The sequence below is a fragment of the Oncorhynchus kisutch genome, linkage group LG1, assembly GCF_002021735.2.
Source record: "Oncorhynchus kisutch isolate 150728-3 linkage group LG1, Okis_V2, whole genome shotgun sequence".
NCBI lineage: Eukaryota > Metazoa > Chordata > Actinopteri > Salmoniformes > Salmonidae > Oncorhynchus > Oncorhynchus kisutch.
In genome coordinates this window covers 14159534-14171552 of record NC_034174.2, presented here as the reverse complement: position 1 = coordinate 14171552, position 12019 = coordinate 14159534, and the positions used below count along the sequence as shown (strand labels likewise).

At 44.7% G+C, this 12019-nt stretch overlaps 1 protein-coding gene across 2 annotated transcripts in view; it reads left to right on the top strand.

Annotated features, from left to right (window-relative positions):
* LOC109865255 (chemokine-like protein TAFA-2) overlaps positions 1 to 12019 on the top strand; it is a 161197-nt gene that overhangs the window by 136868 nt on the left and 12310 nt on the right. Inside the window, exon 4 of one of the 2 annotated variants that reach the window (XR_002251558.2) lies at positions 595 to 732. Coding sequence is in view for 1 of the 2 variants with exons in the window: in XM_020453391.2 (XP_020308980.1) it covers positions 595 to 719 (125 nt within the window). In the remaining variant the exon portion in view is untranslated. The remainder of the gene's footprint in view (positions 1 to 594; positions 733 to 12019) is intronic. The other variant, XM_020453391.2, reaches the window with a different exon arrangement.

Below are 12019 nucleotides of genomic sequence, written 5' to 3'. Positions count from 1 at the left end.
AGGAGGATCTCACTTCTTTACTGTCAGTCATGGAGGATCTCACTACTCTGTCAGTCATGGAGTATCTCTCACTACTGTACTGTCAGTCATAGAGGATCTCACTATTGTACTGTCAGTCATGCAGGATCTCTCTCTACTCTACTGTCAGTCATGGAGGATCTCTCTCTACTCTACTGTCAGTCATGGAGTATCTCTCACTACTGTACTGGCAGTCATAGAGGATCTCACTATTGTACTGTCAGTCATGGAGGATCTCACTACTCTACTGTCAGTCATGGAGGATCTCACTACTCTACTGTCATTCATGGAGGATCTCACTACTCTACTGTCAGTCATGGAGTACCTCTCTCTACTCTACTGTCATTCATGGAGTACCTCTCACTACTGTACTGTCAGTCATGGAGGATCTCACTTCTGTACTGTTAGTCGTGTATCAAAATACCTTCCATTCACTTTCATTGACATGTTTGTAGAAACAGACATATTTTTGTTGGTTCAGTTGTTACTGCAGTCTACTAGTGGATGTATCTTTTCACTGACTTGTAAAAGGGCACACTTTAATTGCTTGTGTCCCTCTCTCATTGCCTCTTGCAGCTTCCATAGTTGCCCAGAAGTGGTGGTGTCAGATGCATCCATGTATGGATGGGGAGGAGTGTAAAGTTTTGCCTGATCTGAAAGGCTGGAGCTGCAGTACGGGAAACAAAGTGAAGACGACGAAGGTGGGTGCATAATGTAAGCAAATGCATCACATGTACTGTTACACACACACACACACAAACGTACACACACACACACTTTTGTTTCTTCTAAAGTCATGACGCAGAATCTTCAGTAAGTAAAGGTGTTGATTGGTCCTCTACATAGCCAACTGTAGTCACCTACTGGTTGTGTGTCTGTACCTGTCAGGACCAATACATTCAAAGTGCATATGATCAAAAAGGCTCAATTCTGCTGAGATACTGTCAAATATGTGTATATTGAAGGAGGAGTATCTAGAGGTTGCAGTGAGAGACCCACACACGCAAACTTAGCCACTTATCACGTATTACGTAACACACCGTTTTATTAAGGGTGATAGGTGCAGTACTTGCCACTGCATTCTTTACAGAAAGTAGGCTGACTCTCTTTGAAGTTATGTAGGTCAATTCAATTATTTATTTTATCTATAAAGCTCTCTTACAAAAACTCCAGCCATACCTCCCACTAGTGATTCCCAACCTTTTTCGGTTACTGTACCACCAACTGAAAAGTGCACTGCTCAGAATACCCCTGATTTACCTTCTAATGTAATGCCTGTGGATAGGCCAAGTACACCCAGGGGTCCTAGTACCCCTGGTTGGGAACTAGTGCCTCACATAATTAAGGGAATGGCCTTAATTCAGGAATGGCTACCTGTGGAAATCCCTTCGGTCTCCTCAGAGTTGGGTAAATCTGCATTTAGTTTCTTTGCACCAATGTTTTTATTTTTTTATTTCACCTTTATTTAACCAGGTAGGCCAGTTGAGAACACCTTTATTTAACCAGGTAGGCCAGTTGAGAACACCTTTATTTAACCAGGTAGGCCAGTTGAGAACACCTTTATTTAACCAGGTAGGCCAGTTGAGAACAAGTTCTCATTTACAACTGCGACCTGGCCAAGATAAAGCAAAGCAGTGCGACACAAACTACACATGGAATAAACATGCCAATAACACAATAGAAAAAAATATAGTCTATATACAGTGTTTGCAAATGGCATGAGGAGGTAAGGCAATAAATAGGCCATAGTAGCAAATTAACACTGGAGTGATAGATGTGCAGATTATGATGTGCAAGTAAATATACTGGTGTGCAAAAGTACATTAAAAACAAAATGGGGATGAGGTAGGTAGATCAGATGGGCTGTGTACAGCTGCAGCAGTCGGTTAGCTGCTCAGATATCTGATGTTAAAAGTTAGTGAGGGAAATGTTAGTCTCCAGCAGATCGTTCCAGACATTGGCAGCAGAGAACTGGAAGGAAAGGTGGCCAAATTAGGTGTTGGCTTTGGGGATGACCAGTGAGATATACCTGCAGGAGCGCGTGCTACGGGTGGGTGTTGATATCGTAACCAGTGAGCTGAGATAAGGCAGAGCTTTACCTAGCATAGACTTATAGATGACCTGGAGCCAGAGGGTCTGGCGACGAATATGTAGCGAGGGCCAGCCGACGAGAGCATACAGGTCGCAGTGGTGGGTGGTGTATGGGGCTTTGGTGTCAAAACGGATGGCACTGTGATAGTCTGCATCCAATTTGCTGAGTAGAGTGTCGGAGGCTATTTTGTAGATTACATTGCCGAAGTTGAGGATCGGTAGGATAGTCAGTTTTACGAGGGTATGTTTGGCGGCGTGAGTGAAGGAGGCTTTGTTGCAAAATAGGAAGCCAATTCTAGATGTAATTTTGGATTGGAGATGTTTAATATGAGTCTGGAAGGAGAGTTTACAGTCTATCCAGACACCTAGGTATTCGTAGTTGTCCACATATTCTCAGTCGGAACCGTCCAGAGTAGTGATGCTAGTGGGGTGGGTGGGTGCTGGCAGCGAGCATTTGAAAAGCATGCATTTAGTTTTACTAGAATTTAAGAGCAGTTGGAGGCCACGGAAGGAGTGTTGTATGGCATTGAAGCTCGTTTGTAGGTTTGTTAACACAGTGTCCAAAGAAGGGCCAGATGTATACAGAATGGTATCGTCTGGATCAGGGAATCACCCACAGCAAGAGTGACATCGTTGATATATACAGAGAAAAGAGTCAGCCCGAGAATTGAACCCTGTGGTACCCCCATAGAAACTGCCAGAGGTCTGGACAACAGGCCCTCCGATTTGAATCACTGAACTCTGTCTGAGAAGTATTTGGTGAACCAGGTGAACCATATGGTCTTGATTAATCAATGAGATTTTTATTTTCACTGAATCTCCATTTGGGTATTGGTTAGACTACAATTAGAAATATTATGCTCTTAGTGTAACCTTTATTTAACTAGGCAAGTCAGATTCCTATTTACATGGACAGACTATTCCTTCCTCCCCGTCGGGGAATTGAATCCCGGTCTCCCGCGTGCCCGCACGACACGGGGATTCTTCAGCTAAATAACCAAGTACTGTAGCCTACTCTCGACCATCATGTTGGACAGTGCCATATTTTCCATTCCATCCTAACTGAAACCCAGAGGTGTTTTCATTTTTTTAATAGAAACAACATAATATTAATAAAATAAAATAAAATCAAATCAAATTTATTTATATAGCCCTTCGTACATCAGCTGATATCTCAAAGTGCTGTACAGAAACCCAGCCTAAAACCCCAAACAGCAAGCAATGCAGGTGTAGAAGCACGGTGGCTAGGAAAAACTCCCTAGAAAGGCCAATACCTAGGAAGAAACCTAGAGAGGAACCAGGCTATGTGGGGTGGCCAGTCCTCTTCTGGCTGTGCCGGGTGGAGATTATAACAGAACATGGCCAAGATGTTCAAATGTTCATAAATGACCAGCATGGTCAAATAATAATAAGGCAGAACAGTTGAAACTGGAGCAGCAGCACAGTCAGGTGGAAGTTGAAACTGGAGCAGCAGCATGGCCAGGTGGACTGGGGACAGCAAGGAGTCATCATGTCAGGTAGTCCTGGGGCATGGTCCTAGGGCTCAGGTCAGTTGAAACTGGAACAGCAACATGGCCAGGTGGACTGGGGACAGCAAGGAGTCATCATGTCAGGTAGTCCTGGGGCATGGTCCTAGGGCTCAGGTCCTCCGAGAGAGAGAAAGAAAGAGAGAAGGAGAGAATTAGAGAACGCACACTTAGATTCACACAGGACACCGAATAGGACAGGAGAAGTACTCCAGATATAACAAACTGACCCCAGCCCCCCGACACATAAACTACTGCAGCATAAATACTGGAGGCTGAGACAGGAGGGGTCAGGAGACACTGTGGCCCCATCCGAGGACACCCCCGGACAGGGCCAAACAGGAAGGATATAACCCCACCCACTTTGCCAAAGCACAGCCCCCACACCACTAGAGGGATATCTTCAACCACCAACTTACCATCCTGAGACAAGGCTGAGTATAGCCCACAAAGATCTCCGCCACGGCACAACCCAAGGGGGGGGCGCCAACCCAGACAGGATGACCACAACAGTGAATCAACCCACTCAGGTGACGCACCCCCTCCAGGGACGGCATGAGAGAGCCCCAGCAAGCCAGTGACTCAGCCCCTGTAATAGGGTTAGAGGCAGAGAATCCCAGTGGAAAGAGGGGAACCGGCCAGGCAGAGACAGCAAGGGCGGTTCGTTGCTCCAGAACCTTTCCGTTCACCTTCCCACTCCTGGGCCAGACTACACTCAATCATATGACCCACTGAAGAGATGAGTCTTCAGTAAAGACTTAAAGGTTGAGACCGAGTTTGCGTCTCTGACATGGGTAGGCAGACCGTTCCATAAAAATGGAGCTCTATAGGAGAAAGCCCTGCCTCCAGCTGTTTGCTTAGAAATTCTAGGGACAATTAGGAGGCCTGCGTCTTGTGACCGTAGAGTACGTGTAGGTATGTACGGCAGGACCAAATCAGAGAGATAGGTAGGAGCAAGCCCATGTAATGCTTTGTAGGTTAGCAGTAAAACCTTGAAATCAGCCCTTGCTTTGACAGGAAGCCAGTGTAGAGAGGCTAGCACTGGAGTAATATGATCAAATTTTTGGGTTCTAGTCAGGATTCTAGCAGCCGTATTTAGCACTAACTGAAGTTTATTTAGTGCTTTATCCGGGTAGCCGGAAAATAGAGCATTGCAGTAGTCTGACCTAGAAGTGACAAAAGCATGGATTAATTTTTCTGCATCATTTTTGGACAGAAAGTTTCTGATTTTTGCAATGTTACGTAGATGGAAAAAAGCTGTCCTTGAAATGGTCTTGATATGTTCTTCAAAAGAGAGATCAGGGTCCAGAGTAACGCCGAGGTCCTTCACAGTTTTATTTGAGACGACTGTACAACCATTAAGATTAATTGTCAGATTCAACAGAAGATCTCTTTGTTTCTTGGGACCTAGAACAAGCATCTCTGTTTTGTCCGAGTTTAATAGTAGAAAGTTTGCAGCCATCCACTTCCTTATGTCTGAAACACATGCTTCTAGCGAGGGCAATTTTGGGGCTTCACCATGTTTCATTGAAATGTACAGCTGTGTGTCATCCGCATAGCAGTGAAAGTTTACATTATGTTTTCGAATAACATCCCCAAGAGGTAAAATATATAGTGAAAACAATAGTGTTCCTAAAACGGAACCTTGAGGAACACCGAAATTTACAGTTGATTTGTCAGAGGACAAACCATTCACAGAGACAAACTGATATCTTTCCGACAGATAAGATCTAAACCAGGCCAGAACATGTCCGTGTAGACCAATTTGGGTTTCCAATCTCTCCAAAAGAATGTGGTGATCGATGGTATCAAAAGCAGCACTAAGGTCTAGGAGCACGAGGACAGATGCAGAGCCTCGGTCCGATGCCATTAAAATGTCATTTACCACCTTCACAAGTGCCGTCTCAGTGCTATGATGGGGTCTAAAACCAGACTGAAGCATTTCGTATACATTGTTTGTCTTCAGGAAGGCAGTGAGTTGCTGCGCAACAGCCTTCTCTAAAATTTTTGAGAGGAATGGAAGATTCGATATAGGCCAATAGTTTTTTATATTTTCTGGGTCAAGGTTTGGCTTTTTCAAGAGAGGCTTTATTACTGCCACTTTTAGTGAGTTTGGTACACATCCAGTGGATAGAGAGCCGTTTATTATGTTCAACATAGGAGGGCCAAGCACAGGAAGCAGCTCTTTCAGTAGTTTAGTTGGAATAGGGTCCAGTATGCAGCTTGAAGGTTTAGAGGCCATGATTATTTTCATCATTGTGTCAAGAGATATAGTACTAAAACACTTGAGCGTCTCTCTTGATCCTAGGTCCTGGCAGAGTTGTGCAGACTCAGGACAACTGAGGTTTGGAGGAATACGCAGGTTTAAAGAGGAGTCCGTAATTTGCTTTCTAATAATCATAATCTTTTCCTCAAAGAAGTTCATGAATTTATCACTGCTAAAGTGAAAGTCATCCTCTCTTGGGGAATGCTGCTTTTTAGTTAGCTTTGCGACAGTATTAAAAAGGAATTTCGGATTGTTCTTATTTTCCTCAATTAAGTTAGAAAAATAGGATGATCGAGCAGCAGTAAGGGCTCTACGGTACTGCACGGTACCGTCCTTCCAAGCTAGTCGGAAGACTTTCAGTTTGGTGTGGCGCCATTTCCGTTCCAATTTTCTGGAAGCTTGCTTCAGAGCTCGGGTATTTTCTGTGTACCAGGGAGCTAGTTTCTTATGAGACATTTTTTTTGTTTTTAGGGGTGCAACTGCATCTAGGGTATTGCGCAAGGTTAAATTGAGATCCTCAGTTAGGTGGTTAACTGATTTTTGTCCTCTGGCGTCCTTGGGTAGGCAGAGGGAGTCTGGAAGGGCATCAAGGAATCTTTGTGTTGTCTGTGAATTTATAGCACGACTTTTGATGTTCCTTGGTTTGGTGTCTAAGCAGATTATTTGTTGCAATTGCAAACGTAATAAAATGGTGGTCCGATAGTCCAGGATTATGAGGAAAAACATTAAGATCCACCACATTTATTCCATGGGACAAAACTAGGTCCAGCGTATGACTGTGACAGTGAGTGGGTCCAGAGACATGTTGGACAAAACCCACTGAGTCGATGATGGCTCCGAAAGCCTTTTCCATGTGAATATTAAAGTCACCAAAGATTAGAATATTATCTGCTATGACTACAAGGTCCGATAGGAATTCAGGGAACTCAGTGAGAAACGCTGTATATGGCCCAGGAGGCCTGTAAACAGTAGCTATAAAAAGTGATTGAGTAGGCTGCATAGATTTCATGACTAGAAGCTCAAAAGACAAAAATGTCTTTTTTTTTGTTGTAAATTTAAATTTGCTACCGTAAATGTTAGCAACACCTCCACCTTTGCGGGATGCACGGGGGATATGGTCACTAGTGTAGCCAGGAGGTGAGGCCTCATTTAAAACAGTAAATTCATCAGGCTTAAGCCATGTTTCAGTCAGGCCAATCACATCAAGATTATGATCAGTGATTAGTTCATTGACTATAATTGCCTTTGAAGTAAGGGATCTAACATTAAGTAGCCCTATTTTGAGATGTGAGGTATCATGATCTCTTTCAGTAATGACAGGAATGGAGGTGGTCTTTATCCTAGTGAGATTGCTAAGGCGAACACCGCCATGTTTAGTTTTGCCCAACCTAGGTCGAGGCACAGACACGGTCTCAATGGTGATAGCTGAGCTGACTACACTGACTGTGCTAATGGCAGACTCCACTATGCTGGCAGGCTGGCTAACAGCCTGCTGCCTGGCCTGCACCCTATTTCATTGTGGAGCTAGAGGAGTTAGAGCCCTGTCTATGTTGGTAGATAAGATGAGAGCACCCCTCCAGCTAGGATGGAGTCCGTCACTCCTCAGCAGGTCAGGCTTGGTCCTGTTTGTGGGTGAGTCCCAGAAAGAGGGCCAATTATCTACAAATTCTAACTTTTGGGAGGGGCAGAAAACAGTTTTCAACCAGCGATTGAGTTGTGAGACTCTGCTGTAGAGCTCATCACTCCCCCTAACTGGGAGGGGGCCAGAGACAATTACTCGATGCCGACACATCTTTCTAGCTGATATGCACGCAGAAGCTATGTTGCGCTTGGTGATTTCTGACTGTTTCATCCTAACATCGTTGGTGCCGACGTGGATAACAATATCTCTATACTCTCTACACTCGCCAGTTTTAGCTTTAGCCAGCACCATCTTCAGATTAGCCTTAACGTCGGTAGCCCTGCCCCCGGGTAAACAGTGTATGATCGCTGGATGATTCGCTTTAAGTCTAATACTGCGGGTAATGGAGTCGCCAATGACTAGAGTTTTCAATTTGTCAGAGCTAATGGTGGGAAGCTTCGGCGTCTCAGACCCCGTAACGGGAGGAGTAGAGACCAGAGAAGAATCGGCCTCTGACTCCGACCCGCTGCTTAATGGGGAAAACCGGTTGAAAGTTTCTGTCGGCTGAATGAGCGACACCGGTTGAGCGTTCCTACAGCATTTCCTTCCAGAAACCGTGAGAAAGTTGTCCGGCTGCGGGGACTGTGCCAGGGGATTTACACTACTATCTGTACTTACTGGTGCCACAGACGCTGTTTAATCCTTTCCTACACTGAAATTACCCTTGCCTAACGATTGCGTCTGAAGCTGGGCTTGCAGCACAGCTATCCTCGCCGTAAGGCGAGTACAGCGGCTGCAATTAGAAGGCATCATGTTAATGTTACTACTTAGCTTCGGCTGTTGGAGGTCCTGACGAATCGTGTCCAGATAAAGCGTCAGGAGTGAAAAAGTTGAGGAAAAAATAAATAAATATATGAACGGTAATTAAAAAGTGAAAACCGTAAAGTTGTCAGGTAGCAAAACAGGTTGGCAACAAAACGCACAGCAACTCGAAAACAAGCCTGCAAATGTATTAAACATTTCTTAAAATCAGTCCCATATACTATGTTCTTACAAAAAAGGTTTTAAATTCTCTAGTACAGACACTATTGAAGGCTATCAAATGCTTCTCAATGATACCCTCTGGTGGCCAAACTAGCACTAACTAGCATTAATGGTACCAGTGGTTGGCACTTAAATAACATGCCATAGAATTCTGCAACACCACACAAGCTGTGCTGCAGTACGCTGCAACTTTTACAGGACAAACCACTGTACCACCTCAGTCACCGGCTTCATCAATAAGTGAATCGACGACGTCATCCCTACAGTGACCGTACGTACATATCCCAATCGGAAGCCATGGCGTCAATACAGGACTAAGTTTTAATCCAACTACACCAGCTCTGACGCTTGTCGGATATGGCAGAGCTCGCAAACTATTATGGACTACAACGGGAAACCCACCCGCGAGCTGCCTAGTGACGCGAACCTACCAGAGGAGCTACAGTTGAAGTCGGAAGTTTGCATACACTCAGGTTGGAGTCATTAAAACTTGTTTTTCAACCACTCCACAAATTTCTTGTGAACAAACGATAGTTTTGGCGAGTCAGTTAGGATATCTGCTTTGTGCATGACACAAGTAATTTTTCCAACAATTGTTTACATACAGATTATTTCACTTATAATTCACGGTATCACAATTCCAGTGGGTCAGAAGTTTACATACACTAAATTGACTGTGCCTTTAAACAGCTTGGAAAATTCCAGAAAATGATGTCCTGGCTTTAGAAGCTTCTGATAGGCAAATTGACATAGGTTGAGTCAATTGGAGTTGTACCTGTGGATGTATTAAAAGGCCTACTTTCAAACTCAGTGCCTCTTTGCTCAAAATACTTCAGAAAAACAATTGTAGACCTCTACAAGTCTGGTTCATCCAGCAATTTCCAAATGCCTGAAGGTACAACGCTCATCTGTACAAACAAAGTAAGTATAAACACCATGGGACCACGCAGCCGTCATACCGCTCAGGAAGGAGACGCATTCTGCATCCTAGAGATGAACGTACTTCAATCCCAGAACAACAGCAAAGTACCTTGTGAAGATGCTGGAGGAAACAGGTACAAAAGTATCTACACTGCTCAAAAAAATAAAGGGAACGCTTAAACAACACAATGTAACTCCGAGTCAATCACACTTCTGTGAAATCAAACTGTCCACTTAGGAAGCAACACTGATTGACAATAAATGTCACATGCTGTTGTGCAAATGGAATAGACAACAGGTGGAAATGATAGGCAATTAGCAAGACACCCCCAATAAAGGAGTGGTTCTGCAGGTGGTACCACAGACCACTTCTCAGTTCCTATGCTTCCTGGCTGATGTTTTGGTCACTTTTGAATGCTGGCGGTGCTTTCATTCTAGTGGTAGCATGAGACAGAGTCTACAACCCACACAAGTGGCTCAGGTAGTGCAGCTCATCCAGGATGGAACATCAATGCGAGCTGTGGCAATAAGGTTTGCTGTGTCTGTCAGCGTAGTGTCCCTAACATGTAGGCACTACCAGGAGACAGGCCAGTACATCAGGAGACGTGGAGGAGGCCGTAGGAGGGCAACAACCCAGCAGCAGGACCACTACCTCTGCCTTTATGCAAGGAGGAGCACTGCCAGAGCCCTGCAAAATGACCTCCAGCAGGCCACAAATGTGCATGTGTCTGCTCAAACGGTCAGAAACAGACTCCATGAAGGTGGTATGAGGGCCCGACGTCCACAGGTGGGGGTTGTGCTTACAGCCCAACACCGTGCAGGACATTTGGCATTTGCCAGAGAACACCAAGATTGGCAAATTCGCCACTGGCGCCCTGTGCTCTTCACAGATGAAAGCAGGTTCACACTGAGCACGTGACAGACGTGACAGAGTCTGGAGACGCCGTGGAGAACGTTCTGCTGCCTGCAACATCCTCCAGCATGACCGGTTTGGCGGTGGGTCAGTCATGGTGTGGGGTGGCATTTCTTTGAGGGAACACACGGCCCTCCATGTGCTCGCCAGAGGTAGCCTGACTGCCATTAGGTACCGAGATGAGATCCTCAGACCCCTTGTGAGACCATATGCTGGTGCGGTTGGCCCTGGGTTCCTCCTAATGCAAGACAATGCTAGACCTCATATGGCTGGAGTGTGTCAGCAGTTCCTGCAAGAGGAAGGCATTGATGCTATGGACTGGCCCGCCCGTTCCCCAGACCTGAATCCAATAGAGCACATCTGGGACATCATGTTTCGCTCCATCCACCAACGCACCACAGACTGTCCAGGAGTTGGCGGATGCTTTAGTCCGGGTCTGGGAGGAGATCTCTCAGGAGACCATCCGCCACCTCATCAGGAGCATGCCCAGGCATTGTAGGGAGGTCATACAGGCACGTGGAGGCCACACACTACTGAGCCTCATTTAGACTTGTTTTGCGGACATTACATCAAAGTTGGATCAGCCTGTAGTGTGGTTTTCCACTTAAATTTTTAGTGTGACTCCAAATCCAGACCTCCATGGGTTGATCAATTTGATTTCCATTTATAATTTTTGGGTGATTTTGTTGTCAGCACATTTAACTATGTAAAGAAAAAAGTATTTAATAAGAATATTTCATTCATTCAGATCTAGGATGTGTCATTTTACTGTTCCCGTTATTTTTTTGAGCAGTGTATATCGACAGTTAAAACGAGTCCTATATCGAAATAACATCAAAGGCAAGGAAGAAGCCACTGCTCCACAACCGCCATAAAAAGCCAGACTACAGTTTGCAACTGCACATGGGGACAAAGATCGTACTTTTTGGAGAAATGTCCTCTGGTCTGATGAAACAAAAATACAACTGTTTGGACATAATGACCATTGTTATGTTTGGAGATAAAGTGGGAGGCTTGCAAGCCGAAGAACACCATTCCAACCGTGAAGCACGGGTGGCAGTATCATGTTGTAGGGGTGCTTTGCTGCAGGAGGAACTGGTGCACTTCACAAAATAGATGCCATAATAAGTAAAGAAAATTATGTGGATATATTGAAGCAACATCTCAAGACATCAGTTAGGAAGTTAAAGCTTGGTCGCAAATGGTTCTTCCAAATGGACAATGACCCCAAGCATACTTCCAAAGTTGTGGAAAAATGGCTTAAGGACAACAAAGTCAAGGTATTGGAGTGGCCATCACAAAGCCCTGACCTAAATCCCATAGAGAATTTGTGGGCAGAACTGAAAAAGCATTTGCGAGCAAGGAGGCCTACAAACCTGACTCGGTTACACCAGCTTTGTCAGGAGGAATGGGCCAAAATTCACCCAACTTATTGTGGGAATCTTGTGGAAGGCTACCTGAAACGTTTGACCCAAGTTCAACAATTTTAAAGGCAATGCTACCAAATACTAATTGAGCGTCTGTAAACTTCTGACCCACTGGGAATGTGATGAAAGAAATAAAAGATGAAATAAATCATTCTCTCTACTATTATTCTGACATTTCACATTCTTAAAATA